The sequence below is a fragment of the Populus alba genome, chromosome 1, assembly GCF_005239225.2.
Source record: "Populus alba chromosome 1, ASM523922v2, whole genome shotgun sequence".
NCBI lineage: Eukaryota > Viridiplantae > Streptophyta > Magnoliopsida > Malpighiales > Salicaceae > Populus > Populus alba.
The window spans coordinates 48,141,401-48,154,159 of NC_133284.1; the positions used below are offsets into that span (position 1 = coordinate 48,141,401).

Below are 12,759 nucleotides of genomic sequence, written 5' to 3' on the forward strand. Positions count from 1 at the left end.
TTACTATAGCAATCCATAGTAAATGGTGTTTATCACTACAGTTAAAAACCCCTATGGTATATATGTTTTTGTTAATGAACCAATTGTTAATATCAAAACACCCTTAATACCATTACACTTTTTTTCAACTTAGGGAAAAAATGGTAATTTCATTATAACAATCCGAAGTAAACTAGGTCTACTATTACAATGAAAAACCCACATGGTTTAGGGTTTTTGTTAATTAGCAACGTCAACTATAAAGGAAACTTTAATTTGTTTTATTAAGAAACTAGATTGGCGACAAGTGTTATGCCATAAGCTGGATCAAAAAAGTTTTAAACAAAAAAAAGTTCAGGCACTATTAACATGTTTTCTAGAAGCAAGAAAATTTCAAAACTTGGGTCTATATGGGTTCAATTAGTTTGTTTTATTCAATTATATGATAATAAAGATAGGCTATCGCGGTAAATAAATTGAATTAAATAAAAAAACTAATCATGATGGCCTGCATAAAAAGAAAATGTATCAATATTGTGAAAAGAATTATATAATCTTACTTGATAACAAAGTAAAAATTAAATGGAATTTAAAAAGATAATATCTAAAATATATTTTTTAATTAATTTAAGAATAAAAATAATAAATAAGTGACTTAGATCATAAGAAAATATTGAAGGATAAAATTAGAAAACAATATTCAATTCAGAAAAAAGATACAAAAAAAACCCTATTCAACTTTGGTTAACCTATTGAATACAAGATCCAAGTCATAAGAACAAGATATTCTAATAGAATAAAAATAAAAAAATTACAATGCCAATAGCCAATTCAATATTGAAGGAAAAAATTAAAAAAAAAAAATCAATCTTTAAAAAAGGAAAAAAAAAACCATAGCTAACTTTGCTTGGCTTGCTAAATCCATTACTCGGGTCTTGAGACTGACATAACCTAATAAAAAACAAAAAATAAAAAAGTATGAAGCTTAATTTTTTACCAATCCAATGTAGAGTGAAGAAATTAGTAAAAAATCAATTAATAAAAAAGACAAAAACAAACCTAAGTTAACCTGGGTGAACCTGTCAAAGTCATAATTCAGATCATGAGACCAAAATAGCTTCATGAGAAGGAAACAAAAAAAATAAAAATTATGAAGCCTAATTCCTAATTAACATAATATTGAAAGATAAATTTGAAAAATAATTGTTGCTAAAAAGAACAATGAATATAATAAGAATCAAATTTGACAAAAAACAATTGACAATCTTTTTTTATTTTTATTTTGGAGAGAGTTAGAAGTGAAAACCAATGAGATGAGAGAGAGAAAATAGAAAGAAGAATGGGCTAGCAAAGCTACATTGGATCTCTACACCCATATGTTCATAAGAATGCCACCATCGAGACAATTCTAATGGCATTAATGAAGACCACTTTAGGAGCTTAGAAGAAAGCACACATGCAACAACAGTGAGGTGGCCTTACTTGCATATTGGCGTGTGGGTTAAATGCACCAACCATTTCTTCCCTTTCCCTTGAGTGGCTAAAAAAAGGATGTAAATTTGTTTAAATCTAAAGTTTAGATTATTTTGAATCAACAAAATTGATTTGATTTGTCTGAACCGAACATCAATCGAGTGTCAAATTTGTTTCTCAGCACTATGAGAACCCATACCAATCCAACCGAAACAAAACACGAAATCCAATCTTAAATCAACTTAATATGAAAGGATAAAAAAAATATCAAATGATAAAAAAGCTTGCAATGCACTATTACAATCCACATTGCATTGCATTGTGAGTTTGGTTACAACAAAACCACTAGATCTTTTAGTATTATTTTAATATGTTAATTATTTTTATATAATTATTGAAGATAATTAAAATATTTCTTCTATTTTAAAATTAGATTGTATTTTATGTTATAAAAAAGTTAATAAATGGATTATTTACTTATACATGACTTTTTTTTGTTTAAAAATGAACTTTGATGAAGTTGTGAAAACTTTAAATATGAATGATCTTTCCACGACCATGTGTCTTGGGTTATAATGATTGAGCTTGAATGTAAGCCTTTTCTCCTTATGTTTAGTGTTTCTTGTAATATAAGTTTCAAGTCAGAATAAAAATCCTTTCAATGTTTAAGTTGGTAAATATAAAAAAGAAAAATATAATATATAGAAACAAAAATAATGTGAAAAGTAGAAGAAAAATGTATATAGAAAAAGGAGCAAGAGATATATGTGTTGTGAATGAATTTTACCTTTATTAGCTTGACTTGAATGTTTTATGTGTTGATTAGAGTTATTTATAGATATTAATTATGTCAATTTACCTTTTAAAGTGTAGAATAGTATTACAAATACCTCGTGGTGTATAAAGTTATAAATTAATAAAGTTATAGGTGTTTTGTGATAAGTGAATTAATAATAGAGTGATCTCATCTTGGTGAGTTCAGAAAAATAAATATTATTTATAAAAAAATTTACACTCAGCATTAATTTGTGATGATCGCCACACCATTAGATGCCTACAAAAAAAAAAAAAAAAACAAAACAAAACAAAAAGCATGTTTTGACTTCACCAAAGCTAAAGGTCGCAAAGATGCTAAAGGGCAAGGGGTAAAATTGTGTCTTGCATGCGTATTAATGCTCCCTTTTGTTTGTTTATTTGTCATTTTCCATGCACTGATTACTAACTCAATTAAACCCTCAATTTATAGCTCCCCAAGCTCAAATCTAATATCTGAGATTCCTCTTGCTACAAAAGGGAGTCTCTCTTGATCCCAAGTGCTATGTTATTCATCACTCATAATTGTAGACAAGTGATGGTTCCTTCAGGAAAGTTCATGGCTTCATGCAAGTTGCCCCTCATCCTAGATTCTGAGTTCTTGTATTGTTAGCTGGCAAGCAAGTCTTGCAATCACTGCTTCCATATTTCATGTCCAAGATCAGAAAACAAAGCTTGCCTCAGGTTTACTGAAAAAGCATTCAAAGACTTCATTCACTGCCATTTCTCCCAATCGTAAAACAGACAAGGAGCCCAAAGTTCTTTCCCGAACATGGAGCTCAGCTCAATACAGAGCAAAATCCATTTCTTTAACTTGAGGCGTGGCATGTCATCTTCATTAGTAACTATGACAAAGAATATATGAATGGATGATCTGACACAAGGGCCTTGATTTGTTTTCTTTCAAATACCCATCAAAATTGTAACCTATCTTATCAATCACTCCTTTTCCTTCTTCCTTCTTCCTTGATTCTTTTCTTTTCTCCCTTTAAAGAAGTGTGCCCAATATAAGTTCTTTGACATTCTTGGATTACGATGCGAACATGGGGATCATCTTTTGGAATTTTATTTAGCATAACCTTTGCAGATACGTGGCCTCCAGATGCCAAAAGGGCCTGGTACATCCTGCAAATCATCAAAGGGAAAAACCCCATATAAGGCCACGAGTTTGAATCTAAACATTTCCGTCTTACTGAAGCCTAGAACTAACAAATGGGACATGAATCAAATACCTTAAATAACTCGTAACATTGTAAGGAAGCCCAGCTGCCTGATATTCTTTCCAAACCAAGAGAGAATTACCCAAATCCTTGGCATTAACACAAGCAGTAAGGAGAAAATCAAGACATTTTCGTGAAGGTGAAGCACCGAGCTCATCCTTGATGGCTTGAAGCAAGTCCATGCCTATCTGCACATCTGCAGGCTCTGTCTCAGCAACTTGTGAGAAAACCTACAAAATAATGATAGTCAAACCAGAGAGTAGATTTCATTATGTCAGAACAGTAAAAGCTTGTAACTTAAGCTCCATAAATCCATAGGTTTACTTAACGCCTTACAAGTCACGGATCAGAAATGAAAACAAAAACCCTACAAGTTCACAAATTGCAATCCACATGTTTCAGAAAACAGCACAGCAATACAGTCTAACATATATGAAAGGTTTCTCCACAATACAAAAACTTCAGTGTCTGAACATCAGTATGCCAAAGGTTATGCTATAAAAGAAAATGAGACAAAGATCTACATTTGAAGAGCTACATACTATAATAAAGGTGGTCTAGGGACAGCCAATAGCAAACCTCATCAAACAGAACTTCCATTGCCAATTCATCATCAGAGAACCTATCTTTGAGTTGCTTGAGCAAATCCACAGCAGACCTAATTTAAAATATAATGACCATAACATTAACCAAAACCCACGAAAACAAAAAAGCAATTCGTCAAGCAGATAGATCATTCAAGAAAGTGAAAGCATAATGTTAGCTTACCTTAAATCCTTATTGCGAATACAATATAGGATAACTCTGAAACAGCCATCCACCCAATAATTAGGATCATCCAATTCTTCCAGTAGTTTAAGCAGTCTGCTTTGTTCTCCTTCAGAATCAATGTACTCCTACACAAGTAGAATCTTAGAAAGAATCTCATTTTTTTCCACAACAAAGGGCATAAAGCATGTGTACACAAAAACCTTACTATAAGGCTTATGACAGCTTTGGGTTCCAGATTGGATCCAGCTCGCTTAATTTCTTCATACAAATTAAGGGCATCAGTCATTTGTCCATGTGAAGCAAGAGCTGAGACGAGCACACTTCTAATTTCGTTTAAGTGTTTAATTGGAAACTCTTTGTCTAGGAGTACCTACCACATTGAATTGGATATGTTAAATAACCATAGACAACATATATTATTTGAATCATAAAGACTGCTTAGTGATATGGGTTCCTTAAAAAACAAAATTATCTAAACAGGGAGGAAACAAATTAATAGCGGGTTTTTCCCCTTCGACACAAGAAAATTTTATTAGAAGAAATAGAGGACAGGATCACAAAAGGAAAAATGGGCATCCTCGTAAAGAAAATAAGAAACTAAAAAATCATAACAAAAGAGCTTTTGTGAGCTTGATGAATGTCAGCTAGAGAGGTTCCTGTCAACGAAGCCATAGGATTGGCAGGGGAATGACAGGGTGGTGGAAGAAGAAGCGTTCACAAAAAAATTATGTACAATTCAAAGGATAGAAAGTGATGAAATTATATTGAAAATATGTGGTGGTTTAGGGAATCTACACATGGCTTACCTGTTTGGCCTTCTCAAATTGCCCACATGTTGCGTATGCATTAATAAGCGCCATAAAAATTTGCTTCGATACTTGAATTCCAGCAACCTTCATTTCTTCATAATACTGAAAGAAAATAACCATATGGCAATCCACAATGTGTTGTGTTTGAGATGTATTGACACTGCACTCTTTTTATTTAAAAGTATGCAAGTCGACAAGTACACAAGAAAATTAGCTTGTACTCCTTTCATACAGAAAGGGAAACATGACACCTTGACTAAAATGCAAGTCTCAAACTACCTTGATAATTTCCTCTTCATTGTTGCAGTTGCTTATCAAATAACTGTAAGATGACGAATCTGGTTTCACATCTGCGAGTTTCATTTGCTTGAGAACCATTAACGCGCCCCTAATGTTTTTCTGAAGATCATTCGGCATAAGAGGAAGACAGTAAAAAATCATGAGGTTAAGAAGAATAACAAAATCTAGAGTGTAACATAAGAAGTTTTGTGCAAGTTAAATATCATATCTGTAGCATCAAAGTATATAGGAGAAGCAACTCAATATTGTAGGAAATGTACAAGCTAACAATTAAAGAAAAGTTTACACAATCATAATATTCATGTGATTACAAATCAGACCCATAACTATAGGGTAAAGAAAAATATCTGAAATGGTACTAGAGATGAATAAAAGTCCCCGTCCCACCAAAGTGACATTATTACATGAATCCTGATTTTGCATACAATCAATTAGTTTTCCTTCGTGAATGAATAAATTTACTGAAAAGAAAAAAATAAACTATGCAGTCCTAAACATATCTAGCAACTAATCCCTAGCTTCTTCAGGAATCTGTAGTAAGGTCATTACATCTCATAAAGCTTGGGACATGAAGAAATAAAATGGTATAAAAAGAAACTCTCTTTCCTTGGCAGTACCTTGAGCTACATCACCCTCTACCTTCAACCTATATTTTTGTGTTTGTGTCTCCCTTGCCTCAAATCCAGTCACTCAAAAGCACCACATATCATTAACCACCTTCACCTCCCCCCAATAGGTGCAACCTCTACCTAATTTTGCACCACATGTCCATCCCTCTCCCCTCTCTCTCAAGTGTTGTAAAAGTAGGCAACTAGCAGTTATCCCATGTACAGGTCAAAACTATATAAAGTATACTTGCAGAAAATGTAACATCCATATTAACTTGCATAATGAGGTACCAAATGAAACAAAGCTGCAGAAAATGTCACAGGTTGTGCAACGAGTCAAAACCAACTTGCAGTAAAAAAATATAAAAAAACACATGAGATAGAGCAGGAAGAATATCTTGAGATGTTAAGTTACCTCTCGAAAATATCCACCCATTATAGCATTATACATGCTGGCCGTTGGTGCCAAATTCAATTTCTTCAAATCATCAAGCAGACCATATGCACCTTCAAACTGCATTGAATAGGAAGAGATGGAGAAAAATAAATAATCATTGCACATGGGAATATCATTTTGCAAAAGATAGCATAGGAAATGAAAATAAAATTAAGTGCACAGGCCAGCAGATACACATGCAGAGACCAAGCAAGAAAGAGAGCCACTAGCAACTTACATCTTTCATTTTCACACTCAAACTTATCATGCTCCTAAATGTCTCATTATTTGGTGTCAAGTCCAGGTGATAAATCAATGAATAGATTCGCCGAACCTAAACATCAAACAAGGTGAGGAAAGATAGGCATGAAAAAACAATTCAGAGCAAAAGATAATATAGTAGAATAAAGCTGAAAATAATATAAACAGCAAATATGATTCATGGGAACTGAGTTGCAAAGAAGACACATAATGTTATTTTGTAAGCGCATCTGCGGCTATTAAGAAACACAGGTTAGCATCAGTGAAACTCAGTAACATAATCAAATTGAGTTCAAAGGTCAATTCTGGTGGCCTCAGGTGAGGTAAGATCACACAATGAGACATGGACTAGTGTATCCAAATGATCAATATATATATATATATATATATATATAATGCCAAGATATGTAGAGTCAACAAAACATACCAAATTAAAATCAAAGCTCTCCTCACTAGCATTCAATATTGAATGTATTGTGTTTATGGATATGGTTAAACCCTCTTTACACATTTGGTCTACTATATCAAGAGCAAGATGCACCTGCATTAAGATGAACATAGATAGATCAATTTTATATATGGAAATAAATAGATAGTATTTTATATGTTTGATGTGGGTTCTTAAGTAGTTAAGTCCCTGAACAAGAAGAGAATTCCCATTTTAAACTTTTCAAATGAATTGAAACCTGAAGAAGGTAGGACCTTGAATATCTGTTTTCCTTTTAGTAAAAAAGATTAGGCCATACCTTAAGTAAATTACAATTGTATACAACGAGCTTCTCATATGAAGTTGAAGAAGGACTCATCTTCATTATCGTGTGCAAGGTTTTGAATTTTGAAACAACATCCTCAACCTACAACAGGCAACATCACATTCAACGTGTTTAAAAGCCAATTTAAAATCTCATGCATAAAGACATTGAAATGGATTTTCCATAGTGCAAACACTTAAAATATCTGCGTTCATATGTATTTGTTACAGAATTTAAGACATAGAGTTACAGAACAGTTAATATTGTAATTTTGGCCATTAACATATCCAACTACTGTCAAGGTATTGCAAACAAGAGAAATCCACACCATGCCCTCTGAAAAGAGAAGTGAAAAGTAAGGACAAAGGAGTGATGTTGTGATGAAAAAACAGCCACTTGTGATCGACAAATTGCACATGCTTATAGCCACAGTGACAGATAACATTAAAACAATTGATATGGCATAGTCCAGATGAGGAGCTCTAATATATAGCACCAGTTTGAATGACATAAAGTGTCAATAAATCTTGACATTTTCATGCTTGCCCAGGTACCAATCTTGCATCCCCTTCAATGGCTACTAATGCCCTCCTATCAATTAAACAGAAGAAAAAATTTAGTCAAAAGTGACTCTCTCAAAATAGATCTCCTTGAAACTAGATTAGGTCCTATTATGTAATAAGTAGTCAATCAGACAATTTTTACCAGTTCCACAGCTTACATTCTGAATCACTTTCTGATAAGCACAGCAAAGCCATTTTTTACCAAACTTACAGTTACCATAAGCGAATTATTTTCATACTCATTAGTTTCACAATTCTTGATCAAACTAAAAGCAAAGTTGGCTCATCACCACCACCTTATTAACCCAAATAGACAGTAAACAAATAAGCATATAGAAAATAAAAATCTTGAAACATCACAATACCACTAGTACGCTTATGAATCAATCACAAGCAGCTTACTATTAGACACTAATTATAAATGCAAACAACATTCAAGTTCCCCTCAAGTTTATTCAGAATGAGCTTGTTTCGAAGAAGCAAACTGCATCTTAAGCAGTTGTGCCTCATAGAATCATGGCCTTGAGGACATTACCAGCAGCATTCATGAGAAGTTCCTCACCACTAAATTTGGGATGCTAGTAGCATAACTAAAGATGAGAGTTGAGATATCCTCTGCTCCATAATCTGCACTTTATCATAGTAATACATTACAATGCATATAAGATTAAGGTGTCAAGAAGAAATGCATGCTTTGTCTTCATCCGATCTCATACATTCTCAGTCTCTTTCAGATACCAGAACTAGAGTCTGGTTTAAAATATTCATTTAAAAGGGAAAAAAAAGAAAGTGAAAAAGAACCTCTAGAGATCCTGTATCAGAGGGCTGTGAATTAAAAGTATAGGTTCTACGATGTGGTCATTGGAGACAATCCAATTGAATTAATTTCTTAGAAGTGATGCATTTTCAAAGAAGCTAGTATGACAAATGTAGCTATGAAATGATGATTTGAAAAATGACGTCTTAGAAAAAGTTCAAGATGCCAACACTTTTATTTTGATTTAGAAAAGCAAATCAGTTTCCAGCTATCAATAGCTATTCATGACCTTCAATAAATAATCAGTGCAGGATTCTCGATTTCAAATAAATAATAGAATAATTAACATACCACAACTTTTGAGCACCAAAAGGAACTTCTTTGCAAAGGACTCCAATGATAGCCTCCCTAAGGATTTAAAGATACTGGCTAAATGGTCCAACGATGAAAATTTTGTTATATCCATAGTCCCTAACAGCTGCAACAGGTAATTCTTCTGGTCACTTTCACAGAGCGCCAGCAAATAATTTTCTGCAACAGGAATAAGATCATGTAGTTATCACTAATGCCCAATACACAAAAAGTTGATTGTGTCATAAAGGGCTCAAGAGAACATGATTTGCCAATTTTTTTTTCCAGACACTCAACATGCTGATTGAAAACATATATGTCAGATAATAGTTATTTTCTAAGGTGGACCAACACAAAAGGCACATACCTCGTAAACTGATATTATTGTCCCCATCATCAATACAAATATAACTGCAAAGTTCCTGAATCTTCTCTTCATCATTGACACCAATATATAACAGCATATCGTAGTAACCTAATCGTGCATTTTTACTAGGATTTGTATCTTTGATAATGTCAGAGAAAAAATGGAATTCTTCCACCATACCCATATCAATTAAGAGTATAAGAAATGGACCATAAGTTTCCTCTTCTATCGAGAAACCCTGCTCCTTCATTGATTTAAAAAGTTGAAGAACTGCGGAAATATGTTTCATTGCAACACTCTCATCATCAGTTTCCCTGCATTGCTCGATGTACTTCTTCATCAATGCATTGAACTCTTTCAAACCTGTTTCCCTTCCCAATTTTCCGAATACCTCCATCGCATTATCTGTCCCCAGCTTGTCGGCACATGTATCAACAATTCGGTTAATATGATTGACCTGACTATATGTGAAAACCCATTTTTGTTTCCTTTCACGGGACACATCTTTTCGCAGCATCCCTATATTGTTATTCTTCAATCTTGAAAGCCATGGTATCTCCAAAGCTTTTTTTACAAGTTCCTCATCTTCTGCTTCTTCAGAATCTGGTGTGTTAATTTTCACACCATCTACCAAAAAAAATGAAAAAAAAAAAATGAAAAAACACCAATTTGCAAAAAATAATCAAAACCCATCTAACAAGATAATAATAAGAATAATAACACAGAAAAAACCAATTTGCAAAAAAATAATGATGATGAAACTCCATTTCTTGAATGAACCCAGATATCCAAACTAGAACTCTAACAACTTAAATACTCTATTAATTTTCTTTTATTGGCAATTGAAATGAAACAATAACATTACATTACATTACACAAACCAATTCTTTAAGATCTATTTTTTGTTTCTTTTGGCTACTAAAAATTGCACCCTGTTTTTGATTAACGTAGTAAAAAAAACAAAAAAACACTTACCATTTATAATCTTTGTTATGTCCTGCATTGTCGGGTTTGCTACCGACTCCTCTGCATTAATCACACAAAACAAAACATTAAAATCAAATGTAACAAAAATTCTCATTTGCTAAAAAAGAACAAAAAAAAAAAGGTACCAAAATCGGAGTCTTCTAATTTGAGAGCATGAAGGCTAGAATTAACTGCAGGTGACGGAGGAGGTTGAGGTTTAACTTTAGCTTTAGGTTGTTTCTCGGACTCAGAGGAAGTTTTTGGTTTGGGGGGTTTTTTAGAGTGTGTTTTGGATTCGAGAATGGTGATGAAGCTTTCGCGTGTTCTGTCACCAGCGGAGGCGGTGGAGGTATTGGTGGTTTTGAAGGCGGCACGGAAGAGATTACTTAGGCTGTTGGGTTTGGGCATGGCATTTGGTGGGGGTGGACGATTAAGCAGCAGTGGCTTTGTCTTCGAAATGACAAGATGTGAGGACTGCTGAGGTTTTAGGCTTTCTGTTTTCGTAACCTCAAAAACCCTTCCTTGCCATCTCCAAATGACAAGATGTAAGTGAGCTCAGAAAATTATTTTCTCCTACATGTGAATTACCTTTTATTTAATTCTCATAAGTGACCGTATTTTTTTAATATAAAAAAAATATTTTAATATATTTTTAAATAATTTTTCTTTTAAAAAAACAACATTTATTACAAACTTATTCAAGCGGAAATTCAGGAACTTCTTAAGGCATATTGCCTAGATTGTTGTTAAAGCCACAAGGGAGTGCGAAAGCTGCTGCAAATACTGCTACCATTGCTATTTGTGTTCCTCCAAATGCTTTCATTTCTGGCTCTTAGATCCATTATCTGCTTGATTTATGGGCCATTGTAGTTCTGCTATTTCCATAGGGGCTGAGCTAGGCCCAGCCCAAAACCATATACTGGGCTGGGTCCAGCCCAGCCCAACCAAAAAATAAAAAAAAAATAAAAAAACAGAAAAATAAAAAAGGGTAGAAAAAAATAAAAAATGTGTGTCATGAATAAAAATAATATAAATTTATTGGTTTATTCACTGACGCCAGAGTCGGGAATAAAAATACCGGTTTAAATTTATATTATTTTTATTCGTTGTATTTTATTTTATTTAGCTAGAAAAATAAAAAAATATGCATGCATAAAAATAAATTTATTTTTATTTGTTCACTGGTGCTAGAGTAGGAAATAAATAATATTGATCTAATTGTTTTTTAGCTACGAATTTTTACCAACGCTAGAGTTGGAATTATTCGAGCTAGAATATTCACTGACGCCAGAGTCATGAATGTTATAAACAAATCATCATAGCATAAATTAATAAATATTTAGCAATTTAAGACAAAACCAGCAATGCAGTCTGCCTTAGGCAGAACGTTTAAGGGGTGATAATATCTTTCCTTTTACGTAACCAATCCCGAGCCATAGAATCTCTGTTGACCAGTTAGGGTTCCTAGTGACCATAATACTAGGTGGCGACTCCTCAAATAAGACCTTTTCCCCTAAAAGAACCGGATGCCAGAAATCTGTTCTTTTTCCGTAATTCAAGAGAATTATTTTCAGGGTCGTCGTGATGTCGGGTGCGACAGAATGGCGACTCCATTGGGGACTTAGGATTAAGCTTTGTCTTTTGGCTTATTATTGCTATTTTTTATTATTATTTTTTGTTGTTGTTGTGTTTATTTGTTTATTTTTTTCTTGCATTTATTGCTTTAGCATGCATCCTTGTTTATGTTGTTATGCATCACTTTGGGAGCACACACTTTACAACCTAGGATAAGTGGGGAAGTAACGGTACCCCAATGGCTTTAGCCTGGGTAAGACTCGTGAAACCATCCAACTCTCGCTTGATTGTTTACTTGGAAGTGGTTGATATGCCAAACTGATATTACTCAGGGCCTCTATCTTCACACTACTTGTAAGCCTCATATCGACCTTTCATGGACGATCACTGAGCATGCGAGAGACCCTTTGAGACTAGATAATGACCAACCCCTTGATGCACTGAATAATTAGGATCTTTCTATTAGGTTGTCACCCCATGAAGGGCAAGTCCGCATTTCATATGTATTTTTTAATTGCTTCAGCATTTTTGCATAATTGCATGATTTACATTTAGCAGGTTGAAATATAGGTTCCCCATTGAAACCCATCTATAACACTCGTTCGGGAAAAAGACAAATGGAAAACGAAGAAAGAGCCCAATTGGAAGCCCAACATTAAAAAGAGGTGGACAATCTTAAGGAAGAAGTCGCAAGGCTTACTAGTCTACTCGAGCAAGCCTTGAGAGATAAATCCGGAAAAGCAACACTTATAGCTCAG

The 12,759-nt window shown here is 33.7% G+C and overlaps 1 protein-coding gene across 2 annotated transcripts; it reads right to left on the reverse strand.

The window, feature by feature from the left end:
- Positions 1–2,928: 2,928 nt before the first annotated feature.
- LOC118062994 (pentatricopeptide repeat-containing protein At4g04790, mitochondrial) lies at positions 2,929–11,013 on the reverse strand. Of its 2 annotated transcripts, XM_035076894.2 has the most exons (16): positions 10,573–11,012; positions 10,436–10,486; positions 9,461–10,087; positions 9,094–9,273; positions 8,548–8,612; positions 7,417–7,524; positions 7,098–7,211; positions 6,648–6,743; positions 6,389–6,487; positions 5,345–5,464; positions 5,063–5,167; positions 4,462–4,626; positions 4,254–4,381; positions 4,065–4,143; positions 3,498–3,715; positions 2,929–3,390 (listed from the first exon to the last, which is right to left on the reverse strand). In XM_035076894.2, exons 1-16 carry the CDS (start codon positions 10,832–10,834, stop codon positions 3,201–3,203), a joined length of 2,607 nt encoding a protein of 868 aa, XP_034932785.1. In that variant the 5' UTR covers positions 10,835–11,012; the 3' UTR covers positions 2,929–3,200. The 2 variants fall into 2 exon arrangements, with proteins under 2 accessions (XP_034932785.1, XP_073263275.1); XM_073407174.1 differs by lacking the exon at positions 2,929–3,390 and having other exon boundaries at positions 3,549–3,715; positions 4,028–4,143; positions 10,573–11,013.
- Between the last annotated feature and the right edge of the window lie 1,746 nt (positions 11,014–12,759).

Coding starts and splice junctions, on each gene's coding strand:
- LOC118062994 (XM_035076894.2), bottom strand. CDS start 10,834: ATGCCCAAACCCAACAGCCTAAGTAATCTCTTCCGTGCCGCCTTCAAA. Junction 6,744..7,097: donor AGAGCTTTGATTTTAATTTG/GTATGTTTTGTT, acceptor TTTGATGTTTAG/GTTCGGCGAATCTATTCATT. Junction 5,168..5,344: donor ATGAAGAGGAAATTATCAAG/GTAGTTTGAGAC, acceptor ATTTTCTTTCAG/TATTATGAAGAAATGAAGGT.